Source organism: Saccopteryx bilineata, chromosome 1, assembly GCF_036850765.1.
Source record: "Saccopteryx bilineata isolate mSacBil1 chromosome 1, mSacBil1_pri_phased_curated, whole genome shotgun sequence".
Classification (NCBI taxonomy): domain Eukaryota; kingdom Metazoa; phylum Chordata; class Mammalia; order Chiroptera; family Emballonuridae; genus Saccopteryx; species Saccopteryx bilineata.
In genome coordinates, this window is record NC_089490.1 from 191,457,034 (window position 1) to 191,469,530 (window position 12,497).

The 12,497-nt window shown below is 36.9% G+C and overlaps 1 protein-coding gene across 2 annotated transcripts in view; it reads right to left on the reverse strand.

The window, feature by feature from the left end:
* NAA15 (N-alpha-acetyltransferase 15, NatA auxiliary subunit) overlaps window positions 1–12,497 on the reverse strand; it is a 70,253-nt gene that overhangs the window by 36,969 nt on the left and 20,787 nt on the right. For both annotated transcript variants that reach the window (XM_066233067.1, XM_066233064.1), the window contains exons 2-6: window positions 9,311–9,395; window positions 7,200–7,304; window positions 3,935–4,092; window positions 1,831–1,965; window positions 472–625 (exon numbers count right to left, since the gene is read on the reverse strand). In XM_066233067.1, coding sequence (XP_066089164.1) covers window positions 472–625; window positions 1,831–1,965; window positions 3,935–4,092; window positions 7,200–7,304; window positions 9,311–9,395 — 637 coding nt within the window. The remainder of the gene's footprint in view (window positions 1–471; window positions 626–1,830; window positions 1,966–3,934; window positions 4,093–7,199; window positions 7,305–9,310; window positions 9,396–12,497) is intronic.

Here is a 12,497-nt window from a genome sequence, read left to right on the forward strand (position 1 = left end):
ATTCTTTCTATGTCTAGGAAAGCTATAAAAAATTCTAGGAATATCTCATGTATACTTTAGTAAAGATTGATTTATCCATATATATAACTGGCAATAAAGAAGCCTGGTACAGACATTCTGTTTTGCTAATAAGATGTTTCTAAGGAACTTAGTCCTATGTTTTACAATACTGTATTAAGCAACTGTCTCCTGTGTTTTGATCAAACCATATACTTTAAGATAAAAAATACTTTAAAGAAAAAATATTTTGTTGAGTCACTCATTCAATAATTTTTGTTTATAATTTTTTAACTACATCAATATTATCTAAATGTATATTTTCCCACATTACAGATTATTCAAAGTGCATAAGAAACAGATTTTTTGTAATTAAAAAGTTGAATTATATGCAATTATCAAAATCAACTAGATTTTCAGCCTTGCTCTTGTCATAATTAAATACTAGAATAAATAACATTCTTAAAAAAATACCTTTGGTTTCTTCTACAGCAAGTTTATCACAAATCTGCTTTTCATAGGTACAAAGGTGTTCCAGAGCTTCTCTATAGAGACCTGCTTCCCGAAGAACTTGATTCTGATATAAAAGGAGTTCACTATATTCATAATCCACTTTATCAGGGGACGTCTATATATGGATATAAGGAATACTAATGGTAAGAATTTAGTTTTCATATTAGGAAATTGTTCACACACTCAAATACAAACAAAAAGTCTAAGGATACTAACTGACTGATAAAATTCATTTTTTTTTTAAATCTCTAAACATCTGTCAAGAGAGCAGTTACATAAATAATGACAGTATCAACGAACTAAGAACCCATAAGCCCTTACATGTAATAAATAAACAGGGGGGAAAAGAAAGCTCTTTACTTAACAGCAGAATGTCAAATAATAAATCTAGAAGAATTAAAAGAGAATCACTACTTTGCAACTATCATTGGAACAGTTGATTCAGGCACAAATCACACATGATAAATGTTAAAACTAGTGGTAATTTTTAATGAAGAGCAGGCTACTCATAAAGTCTCGAATTGTTTATAAAACACAAAGAGGTAAAATAACAAGTTTATAGTGAAGAAACTTAACAGACACCACCTTAACCAAGTAATCAAATGGAAAAAATATTATGTGAGTCTTAGTGTGATAAACTGAGAAGGGCTCAACATTACTTCTGTGGTTTCCCACCAAAAATATGTAACTATATCTAATTAGAAGGAAACACCAAACAAATCCAAACTGGTGGACATTTTACAAGAGCAATGCCTTATATTCTTCAAAAATAACAATGCCATGAAATACAAAGGAAGCCTTCAAAACTTCTAAAGATTAAATGAGACTAAAGAGAAATGATAAGCAAATGCAAAGTATTATTATAAACTGAAGTCTGAAATGGGGGGAAAATTCTAGATAGGATCTAAACAATAAATTTTGAATATGGACTGTGGATTATTAGATAAACAGTCTATCAATGTTAAATTTCCTAGTTTTTTAATAATCTATATAGCACTATCTATAGAGTTCACGACAGAATTATTCTTAGGATATAGCACACTGATAGACTAACGAACATGGTGTCTGCAATTACGCTTTAATGTTTCGGGAAGAAAATTTAAATAGATAAATAGATATAGAAATTATAAAGTAAATGTATCAAATATTAAGAATTAATGTGCATGAACTCCTCTAAGAAGTTCTTTGCATACTATTCTTGCAACTTTTCTATAAGTTTGAAACTTTCAAAATAAAAACTTATCAAGTCTATGTACACTTCTTCTTTTAGTTATATTTAAAATCCGACCTGATTTACTAGATCTAGTTTCTGATTGTTACCTGTTGTGTTTTTCTAAATTCTTCTAAAATCTTTGCTGCCATTTCATAATCTTCTAATAAGTGGTAAGCAATAGCGTAACCAATCCATGATGCTCTCTGGGCAGGTCGAAGCTGAAGTAATTGATATCTTGTTTCCTTTAAGGGGAAAACAATATTTTTTTTCTTAGGTTTACAGTGAAAGCAAATGCTCCTTAAAAAGATTACATTAATTCCCCCACAACACTGAGTGATTTGCAACCCAGTACTGGGAATAATAACAAAAACACAACTTTAAGCATCCATATTGTGTAGCTTTACAGAAGCAAAACTACATTTGTTAAGAAGCACACTGAAGTCTCCAAGGTAATTTTGTAATTTTTAAAAAAGTTGTGACCAAGTACTCTTTATTATTTCCTGATCTACTTACTCTAAGAAAAGAGAGGATGGGAAAGAGAATACAAAGGAAAAACATTTTAAAAAATACAATGCCGCCCTGGCCAATTGGCTGTGGTAGAGCGTCAGCCTGACGTGCAGAAGTCCCGGGTTCGATTCCCGGCCAGGGCACACAGGAGAAGCACCCATCTGCTTCTCCACCCCTCCCCCTCTCCTTCCTCTCTGTCTCTCTCTTCCTCTCTCTCAGCCAAGGCTCCACTGGAGCAAAGATGGCCCAGGCGCTGGGGATGGCTCCTTGGCCTCTGCCCCAGGTGCTAGAGTGGCTCTGGTCGCAACAGAGCGACGCCCCGGAGGGGCAGAGCATTGCCCCATGGTGGGCAGAGCGTGGCCCCTGGTGGGCGTGCCGGATGGATCCCGGTCGAGCACATGCGGGAGTCTGTCTATCTCTCCCCGTTTCCGGCTTCAGAAAAATACCAAAAAAAAAAAACCAAAAAAACAATGCCAACCACTGAATTAAGTTCTATAGAAAACAATTCAGTAGGTACTACATGGAAAAAAAGAGGAACAAAGTAGAATTTGATTTAATAGACTAATTTAAGAATTAAAATGTAGCTACAAAGACGAAATATTAGTTTCAATGAAGGCAAAAATAAAAACAAAAAAATTTTGCTTCCCAGAAAAATGTAACAATCAAAGGCTATACTTACATATTAATAACAAAGGCATTGCCTATTTGAGAAATATTAATGTTAACTTTCAATGAACTGATTAAATCCTACAGCAATGTAATTCTGTCTCACAGTAAAATATTTTATTTTTAAAATCTGATGAGTTCAGGCCCTGGCCAGTTTGCTCAGTGGTAGAGCGTCGGCCTGGCGTGCGGAAGTCCCGGGTTTGATTCCAGGCCAGGGCACACAGGAGAAGTGCCCATCTGCTTCTCCACCCCTCCCCCTCTCCTTCCTCTGTCTCTCTCTTCTCCTCCTGCAGCCAAGGCTCCATTGGAGCAAAGATGGCCTGGGCGCTGGGGATGGCTCTGTGGCCTCTGCCTCAGGCACTAGAGTGTCTCTGGTCGCAACATAGCAATGCCTTGGATGGGCAGAGCGTCGCCCCCTGGTGAGCATGCCGGGTGGATCCCGGTAGGTCGGGCGCATGCAGGAGTCTGTCTGACTGTCTCTCCCCGTTTCCGGCTTCAGAAAAATACAAAAAAAAAAAAAAAAAAAAATCTGATGAGTTCAGTCATAAACACAATTGCTGTCAGAAGGCTGTAAGATTTAATTAAATTCTTTTTAAAAATTGAAAATTTTTGCCTGACCAGGCAGTGGCGCAGTGGATAGAGCATCAGACTGGGATGCCGAGGACCCAGGTTCAAGACCCCCGAGGTCGCCAGCTTGAGCGCAGGCTCATCTGGTTTGAGCAAAAGCCCACCAGCTTGAACCCAAGGTCATTGGCTCCAGCAAGGGGTTACTTGGTCTGCTGAAGGCCCACGGTCAAGGCACATATGAGAAAGCAATCAATGAACAACTAAGGTGTTGCAACGCACAATGAAAAACTAATGATTGATGCTTCTCATTTCTCTCCGTTCCTGTCTGTCTGTCCCTGTCTATCCCTCTCTCTGACTCACTCTCTGTCTCTGTAAAAAAAAAGAAAGAAAATTTTGTTATCAAAAAGTACTCAAAAAGGTTAAAATAATTTAAAAATATTTCGCCTAGAGTAAGAAAATTCTTTTACTTACCCTGTAACCCTCAAGATCTCGCATCTGAATCTGCAGTAAAGAAAGGTCCCTTAAGATTTGAAGGTTGTCTTTATCCCATTTTAGCGCATTTCTGTAACACTTAATAGCTTCATCATATTTCTTGTCTGACCTCTGGAGAAGGCCATAAACATGCCAACCTAAAGGATTCAGTTAAGGATAAAACCTAAAGGAATTATAGTTAGGTCAAGAAATAATATTCCAGTAATATGCTACAGGAAACTCAGAGCTAAAAGTCTTTTTTTAACTATAAGCTTAAAAAAGAGAGAGAGAGAATATAAAGATAGAAGGTGGTTTAATACAATGGAAAATGAAAATAGTACAGCTTTTCCAGCCAGAGGGAATAGGTTTAGCCTGCTTTGTTAGTTCTGTGACCTTGGGTAAGTTATTTAGTCTGCTTATGCTTCTCAATTATAAAATAAAGCATAGTAGTTTGGTGCCTAAATGCAGTAACACATATAAAGTGCTCACTGGCTGGCACCAAATAAAAGCTTAATAAATATTACATAATTTCTTATATATATATATATTAAATATATATATAATTAGATAATTTCTAAAGGAAAAGGCAAAATGAGAATCCATGATATATAATTATTTTAAATCATGCATATTTTCTTTTCTTTAGCTAATAACATCCTTAAGAAAGAACCCTTAGGCCCTGGCCAGTTGGCTCAGTGGTAGAGCATCGGCCTGGCGTGCAGAAGTCCCGGGTTCGATTCCCGGCCAGGGCACACAGGAGAAGTGCCCATCTGCTTCTCCACCCCTCCCCCTCTCCTTCCTCTCTGTCTCTCTCTTCCCCTCCCGCAGCCGAGGCTCCATTGGAGCAAAGATGGCCCGGGCACTGGGGATGGCTCCTTGGCCTCTGCCCCAGGCGCTAGAGTGGCTCTGGTCGCAACAGAGCGACACCCCGGAGGGGCAGAGCGTCGCCCCCTGGTGGGCGTGCCGGGTGGATCCCGGTCGGGCGCATGCGGGAGTCTGTCTGACTGTCTCTCCCCATTTCCAGCTTCAGAAAAATACAAAAAAAAAAAGAAAAAAGAAAGAACCCTTAGCACAGTACAAAATTTCTAAAAGTCAACCACATATAAAATACATGCATTCATTTAATAAATAATTATTATAATTTCTTAATCAGGATGATAAATGACCAAAATGGGCAGTCTTCTGCAAGTAAAATCACAGGTTATAAAAAATGGTATAAAAAGGGAAAATATATAAGAAATTTTAATCCCCATAGGTACTTTTTTTCACTTTAGTTTTGATGACTACAACAACAGTCACTCATCTTGCCATTTTCAGTCCTTTCTGTGTTTATTCTCTCCTGCCAACTAACCTTTCTACAGCACAGATAAAAGAAAAAAAAATCCACCCTCCATTCCAGAAATTTAAAGAAGTTTCTCTTTCAGGTCAGATTCAAAATTTTCAACCTAAAAACTTTTTACACCAGGGATCCTCAACAGAATAGTAAAATATATATAGAATGTCTAGGATAGCATGTATAACTAAGAATATATATTTAATATTATAAAATTTTGCTTGAAAAATAATTTTTGTTTTCACAATATGAATGACAAAAGTAAAGCTTGACAAAATCCTCTCAAGTGGTTGGATCATGGTTTCAAAAAGCCTAAGACACACAACCCTTTATGATCTAGCCACCATTACCCACCTTCCCATTCCTCCCACTTTAATCACCTCTTGAACACTGGAACACCTTTTAGCTGCCTCTACTCTTTTTTTAAAATTAATTTTAATTTATTGCATTTACATGAATTCAAGTGTCCCACTGAATATAACACCAGCACCCCCCACCTAGCTGCCTCTATTCTTAACCTCCTGAAAATCTAGCCTCCAGGAGTACTATGTCCATCGAGAGGAATCCAATTATATAAATCATGGCAAATAACAAATAGAGTATATGCAATCATTAAAAATGTTGAAAAAATATCTACAACAGGCTTATTAATTAATACTCTGCTTACCCTTTTAGTTTCTGGTTACTCCCAATTCACACACTTTTGTTTTACTCAAACAGTGATACTTTTTTAACATGTTATGACATTTTATGTAATAGTCAGAAATGTTTTGTATATACTTGTAATGAGTATCTTCCTCCTTGAGACTTAGTTCCCCAACAGCAAGCTCCCTATGGTTTCTTAGTCTGTACTATGCCAGGGACCTGTTAAGCACTTGAAAATCTAAGAGCTTCAGCACTTAAAATTATATTTGCCCACAAAATAGGCAAGACATTATCTGTTTAAAAACGATATATTTAATAGGCCTTACCAGGTGGAGGCACAGTGGATAGAGCATTGAACTGGGACACAGAGGACCCAGGTTCGAAACCCCGAGGTTGCGGGCTTGAGCGCGGGCTCGTCCAGCTTGTGCGCGGGGTCACTGGCATGACCCCATGGTTGCTGGCTTGAGCCTAAAGGTCTCTGGCTTGAAGCCCAAGGTCGCTGTCTTGAGCAAGGGGTCACCGCTCTGCTATAGCCCCCTCTCCCCATCATGGCACATATGAGAAAGCAATCAATAAACAACTAAGGTGTCGCAACGAAGAATTGATGTGTCTCATCTCCCTTCCTGTCTTTCTGTCCTCCTCTCTGTCTCTGTCACAAAAACATACCAACCCCCCCCCCACTATTTAATAAATAGCAACCCACAATTTTTTCCTCTGTCCTCCCTCAGACATTTGTACTTGTTCTTACCCTCATACCTCCCTTAATAAAATAAAATGTATCCAGTATAGTAATTAGCTTGATCAAGGACTATGTTAAGCATCATTAAGTCTTTACAACATCACCAGGTTGTTCTGATTGCCTTAATTTTACACATGAGGAAATTAAGCCCTAAGATCACTGAGAAAGAAGCAGAGCTGGGATTCAAACCTAGTGAAGCCTACTCCTATACCTGTGCTCTTAATCAGTGCACTATATGCCTCAAATGTTCCTTAGTGTACTGTATATCCCGCTCTAAATTTATGATCATGATGAAGGCTGCAGGGTGCCTTGTTTTTAAGCATGGGAAAAATTTTCACAGATATTTTAAAAGGCAAGTCCATTTATCTGAAAATAGGTATGTTAGAACATGGCAGATATGTAAAAGTGTCCCCTGAATGAAGGCAGTTGCTGTTATTAAATTCAAGAAAGAATCATCTCCTCTAGAGTTGCATGGTAAGAGGAATATAAAACTGTTGATTCCCAAACTGCTGCCTTAGCTTAAGACACACTAATCTCAAAAAGGATACACACATGACTCTTCAAGTCATTTCTCAAACCTCTACGAACCAATTCATAAGCTTCTTCCTTTTTACCCAAACAGTTCAATGTTAATCCTTTCATAGCCAGGGTTTCTAGTTTTTAAAAAATACAAAAAGGTAGGAAAAAGAAAGAAATAAACATTAAAGACAACTAATAAAAAAGGTCACCATAATCTCAAAAACAAATGTTACATTACTGTACGAACTAAAGATTATTGGGAAATTTTCCAAAAAAATCAGCAAACCAAGTTAAATCACATTTCTATCTATACTCTAAGACTCCTTAGGGTTTTTTTTTTAAGATAAAAGATACAAAAATGCATTAATACCTAGTAATTCATATGCTAACAAAATATAATGGCTCTATTACTGCTCTTTAGGGGGAATTCTAAGAAATGACCTTACAAAATTACTCCTTTAATGTATGAAAAACTTTTATCATGAAATAGAATTTACTTCTTTAAACCCAAATTACATAAAAAGTACAATCACTGTTCAATGATTAAAACATAATTTTATATACATATACATTTCTTATTTGCATAAATCTTACTACTTTACAATAAATCTTTAGGATACTATTAAATATATAAGTAAAAGAAGACATCAAACTGTCACAACCAACAGATTAAAAGAAAGAGTTGAGGGCAATATTAAGATTTCAGAAAAGGAAAAACAAAAAGATTTCTAATTTTATAACACATATTTTAGGAAATACATAGCCAAATTAGCAAAGCACTATAGAAAGTAGTCTTTTGTTGTCAAGTAAGTAAAATCTATTCTTACAACTTTTACCAAACACCTGAAAGTGCCTTAATTAATAGAATCCCAGGTTGCGAAGAAAAACCATATTATGTACTATTAAAAAATATTTTCAATTAAATTACGATATTTTATATGCAAACTGACTTCAGATATGTTAAAATACGGAGAAACAGCATTTTAGAAAAATGAAATTTGGTACTCTGCGAAACTAAAATTCTACCATTACATTAATAAAAGTTACATGACCAGGATGAATATTTTAGAAATGAATATAAACAACCTAATATCCAGTTGGCCAGTAAAAATATTTTTTAACAATCTTAAAAATAGCTATTATTTTAGCTATTATTTAGCAAAGAGCCATATTTCCCAATTGTACAAATCAGACCTGTGAAAGCTTATTTTTCCTTTGCCTTGTCACAAGTTTGGCTAAACACTCTCCCCTTACTCTACAAACACATCTCACCGTTCGGTCTTCTACCCTTACACAAACAAAAGCCAAAAGGCAAAAAAAACGTTCAGGACATTACCATATACAAATCAAGCGTTAAATATGACAGTCTTGAAAGACTAATTAAGAAACAATGCTAAATAAAAAGATGTTGCTTGCCTGACCAGGCGGTGGCGCAGTGGATAGAGCATCGGACTGGGATGCGGAAGACCCAGGTTCAAGACCCCGAGGTCACCAGCTTGAGCGCGGGCTCATCTGGTTTGAGCAAAAGCTCACCAGCTTGGACCCAAGGTCACTGGCTCAAGCAAGGGGTTACTCAGTCTGCTGAAGGCCCGCGGTCAAGGCACATAATGAACAACTAAGGTGGTGTAACGCGCAACGAAAAACTAATGATTGATGTTTCTCATCTCTCTGTTCCTGTCTGTCTGTCTGTCCCTGTCTCTCTCTCTCTCTCTGTCTCTGTAAAAAGAAAAAAAAGAAAAAAAGATTTGAAGATGTTGCTTATCAGGAAAGGACCAAATGGGCACTTTCTGAATAAGTTGTTATAAGGAATAAATTTCTCCAGCTCAATCAAAATTCTAAAGCAAAATGGTCTTACAACATCTTAAATAAATTTATTTATTAAACTTAAACATACTTGTCCTAGTAGGTTTTTCTGCCTTTCCTACCACATTATTTTCAAAATAGAAATAAATCAGAACTCAAGTATAATGTATTATCATTTCTTGACACTAAATTTAAAATATATGAGCCAAGAAGAAGGTCTATTCTCTTTGAAAAACAGTTAAGGCAGGTAGGAATGACAGAACCCAACAAGAGAGGCAAAACAAGTTAGCAAAGCCTTATCTACTTATGCTTACAAGTGTATGGTATTTAAACTTACCTCCATGCTCTGCAAATTTGGGATTAGAGAGGATCTGTTTACAGAATTTCAATCCATTTCTATACTGTTTATGTTCATAACATCTCTGTCAAAACAAACAAAAAAAGTTTGAGTTTAACAAGAAATGCAAAACGTTTAAGTTAAATGCTAAATTTTTATTCTGTTAAATACAACAGAATGATCAAATTTTATTTCCATATTCTCCTAAACCCCACTAAAATGCCAGCAAAAAAAAAGAAAAAAGTTCATATACAGAGAGTAAAGGTAAAATAAAGGGACAGACTACGGTTCGAAACCCTGGGCTTGCCTGGTCAAGGCACATATGGGAGTTGATGCTTCCTGCTCCTCCCCCTTCTCTTTCTCTCTCTGTCTCTCTCTCTCCTTTCTAAAATGAATAAATTAAAAAAAGGGGGGGACGACTATAGACTAGGAAAAAATAAAATCAGTACTGCACTCCAAAAGGTCTAACAAGAGTTATATAAAGTGAAATGTAAAAAAGTAAAAGAGTAGAAATTACAGTTCAAAATAACATTTTTTTAAATAAAATTTTCTTTTTAAGTGAAGGAAAGAAGTCTCTCAAGCTGCAAAGGGACAAACAAGTGTGTGCCAAATAATGAAGAAAAAAAGACTCACACTGTGGCATACCATAACGAAATTTCAAAGCCTGAAAAGAAAGAAAAAGTCCTTAAAAACCTGCAACAAGCCTAACCAGGCGGTGACACAGTGGATAGAGCACTGACCTAGGATGCCGAGGAACCAGGTTCCAAATCCCAAGCTCACCGGCTTGAGTGTGGGCTCACTAGTTTGAACGTGGGGTTACTAGCTTGAGCATGGATGGGGTCATAGACATGACCCTATAGTCACTGGCTTGAGCAAGAGGTCACTGGCTCAGCTGCAGCCCCCACCTCCACCCCGATCAAGGCATATATGAGAAAGCAATCAATGAACAACTAAAGTGCTGCAACAATGAGTGGATGCTTCTCATCTCTCTCCCTTCCTGTCTCCCTTGCTTAAAAAAAAAAAAAAAATTCCAGAGAAGGGGGAAAGAAAGCCACATAAGAAAGACATGTAATCATAATGACCCTGAACTTTTATTCCAAATAACAAAATATTGTTTTTTTGTTTGTTTTTGTTTTGTTTTTCTGAGACAGAGAGAGGGATAGATAGGGACAGACAGATAGGAACGCAGAGAGATAAGAAGCATCAATCATCAGTTTTTCATTGTGACACCTTAGTTGTTCACTGATTGCTTTCTCATATGTGTCTTGAATGCAGGCCTTCAGCAGACTGAGTAACCCCTTGCTTGAGCCAGCGACCTTGGGTCCAAGCTGGTGAGCTTTGCTCAAACCAGATGAGCCTGCGCTCAAGCTGGCAACCTCAGGGTCTCGAACCTGGGTCCTCCGCATCCCAGTCCAACGCTCTATCCACTGCGCCACAGCCTGGTCAGGCGAAATAACAGAAAATTGTTGAATGCCATAAAACAACTGAAAACATCCGGAAAAAACTTTCAACCTAGAATTTTATATTCAGCTAAATTATCGATCAAGTATATAAGTAAAGTGACATTTTAAGGCTTCTCTGAAAGCTAAAATTTTATTTCTATGTACTCTCCCTAAGTAGGCTATTAAAAAAAATCAAAACAAATTTAACAAGATGACATGAACTTTAACAAGTAAGAAATCAAATGCAGAAAAAAGAACTGAAGAACGACTACTCCAAAATGAAACAAGAAGCCAAGGGCCACCATGGAATAAATGGTGGGAATAGCAAGGGAATAAATGGCACTGCATGTATATAAATAAGTCATAAAAGTTGGTAACAGTAAGAAAAAAAAAACATACCCCAAAGGAAGTTATCCTAAAGGCTTGTTAACAAACACATTAAAAAACATCAAAACCACAATGGCATACTATTAAATTTAATTAAAATAAGTTAGACAGTATCTAATGGTTATTTTTATTTTTGAGAGAGAAAAAAAGAAAGGGAGAAAAACGAGAAACATCAACTCACTGTTGCAGCAGTTTAGTTGTTCATTGATTGCTTTTCATATGTGCCTTGTCCATGGGCCTTCAGCAGACTGAGTAACCCCTTGCTCAAGCCAGCGACCTTGGGCTCAAGCCAGCGACTTTGGGCTCAAGCCTGTGACTCCACACTCAAACTGGTGAACCCACACTCAAGCCAGCAATCTCAGGGTTTTGGACCTGGGTTCTCAGAGTCCCAGGTTGACACTATATCACTGTACTACAAACTGGTCAGGTGAGTTTAACAAATTAAAATTAAAAACCAAATTCTACTTTCTTGAATGAGATGATAATACTATAGCACTTAGCTTCTTATTTTATCACATTTCAGAACAGTAATTAAACTTTAGTTTCTAATGATTAAATTCTCAATTAATGAAAGTTGGCACTCTTCCATATTAAATTTATACTCAATGCCATTAACCCAATTATCTCCTGTCATTGTGACCTGTAAAAATAATTCAAAATGACATACCTCTCCAAATAACTGCTAAGAATTCATTCTCCCTATCAAGAATCAGTGTTTAAGGAAAGAGACATCAATTTCTTTTTTTACTAAAAGCACTACGAAAACAGGTCACACATTACAAGTAAGAATAGAGGTCTCACACTTTAACAGAAAAAGTAACAACAGTTCAACTTAGTTTATCCCATAAATTTTCCTCAAAACTTCTGCTCTTGCTCCAAGGAAAAATGTAAACAGGGTTAACAAGAAAAACAGAAAACAGAGTATCATATTCCATTCAACAATTTTTTTCCCCAAACATGTAAGGCCAGATCTATGTATATAATTCAACTTTAACACAAATTTTTCTTTAATTAAAATGGAATCTTATAAAAGCAGTCTTAAAATATAATAGAAGATATAAGAAGTTCTTCGTTGAACCATTCAAAAGATGTAGATGGCTTGACCAGGTGGTGGCACAGCAGAAAGAGTGTCAACCTGGGATGCTGAGGAACCAGGTTCCCAACCCCATGGTCACTGGCTTGAGCCCAAAGGTCGCTGGCTTGAAGTCCAAGGTTGCTAGCTTGAGCAAAGGGTCACTGGCTCAGCTGGAGACCCCTGGTCAAGGCAGATATGAGAAGCAATCAATGAACAACTAAAGTGCCACAACTAGGAGTTGATACTTCTCATCTCTCTCTTTTCCTGTCTCTCTCGCTTAAAA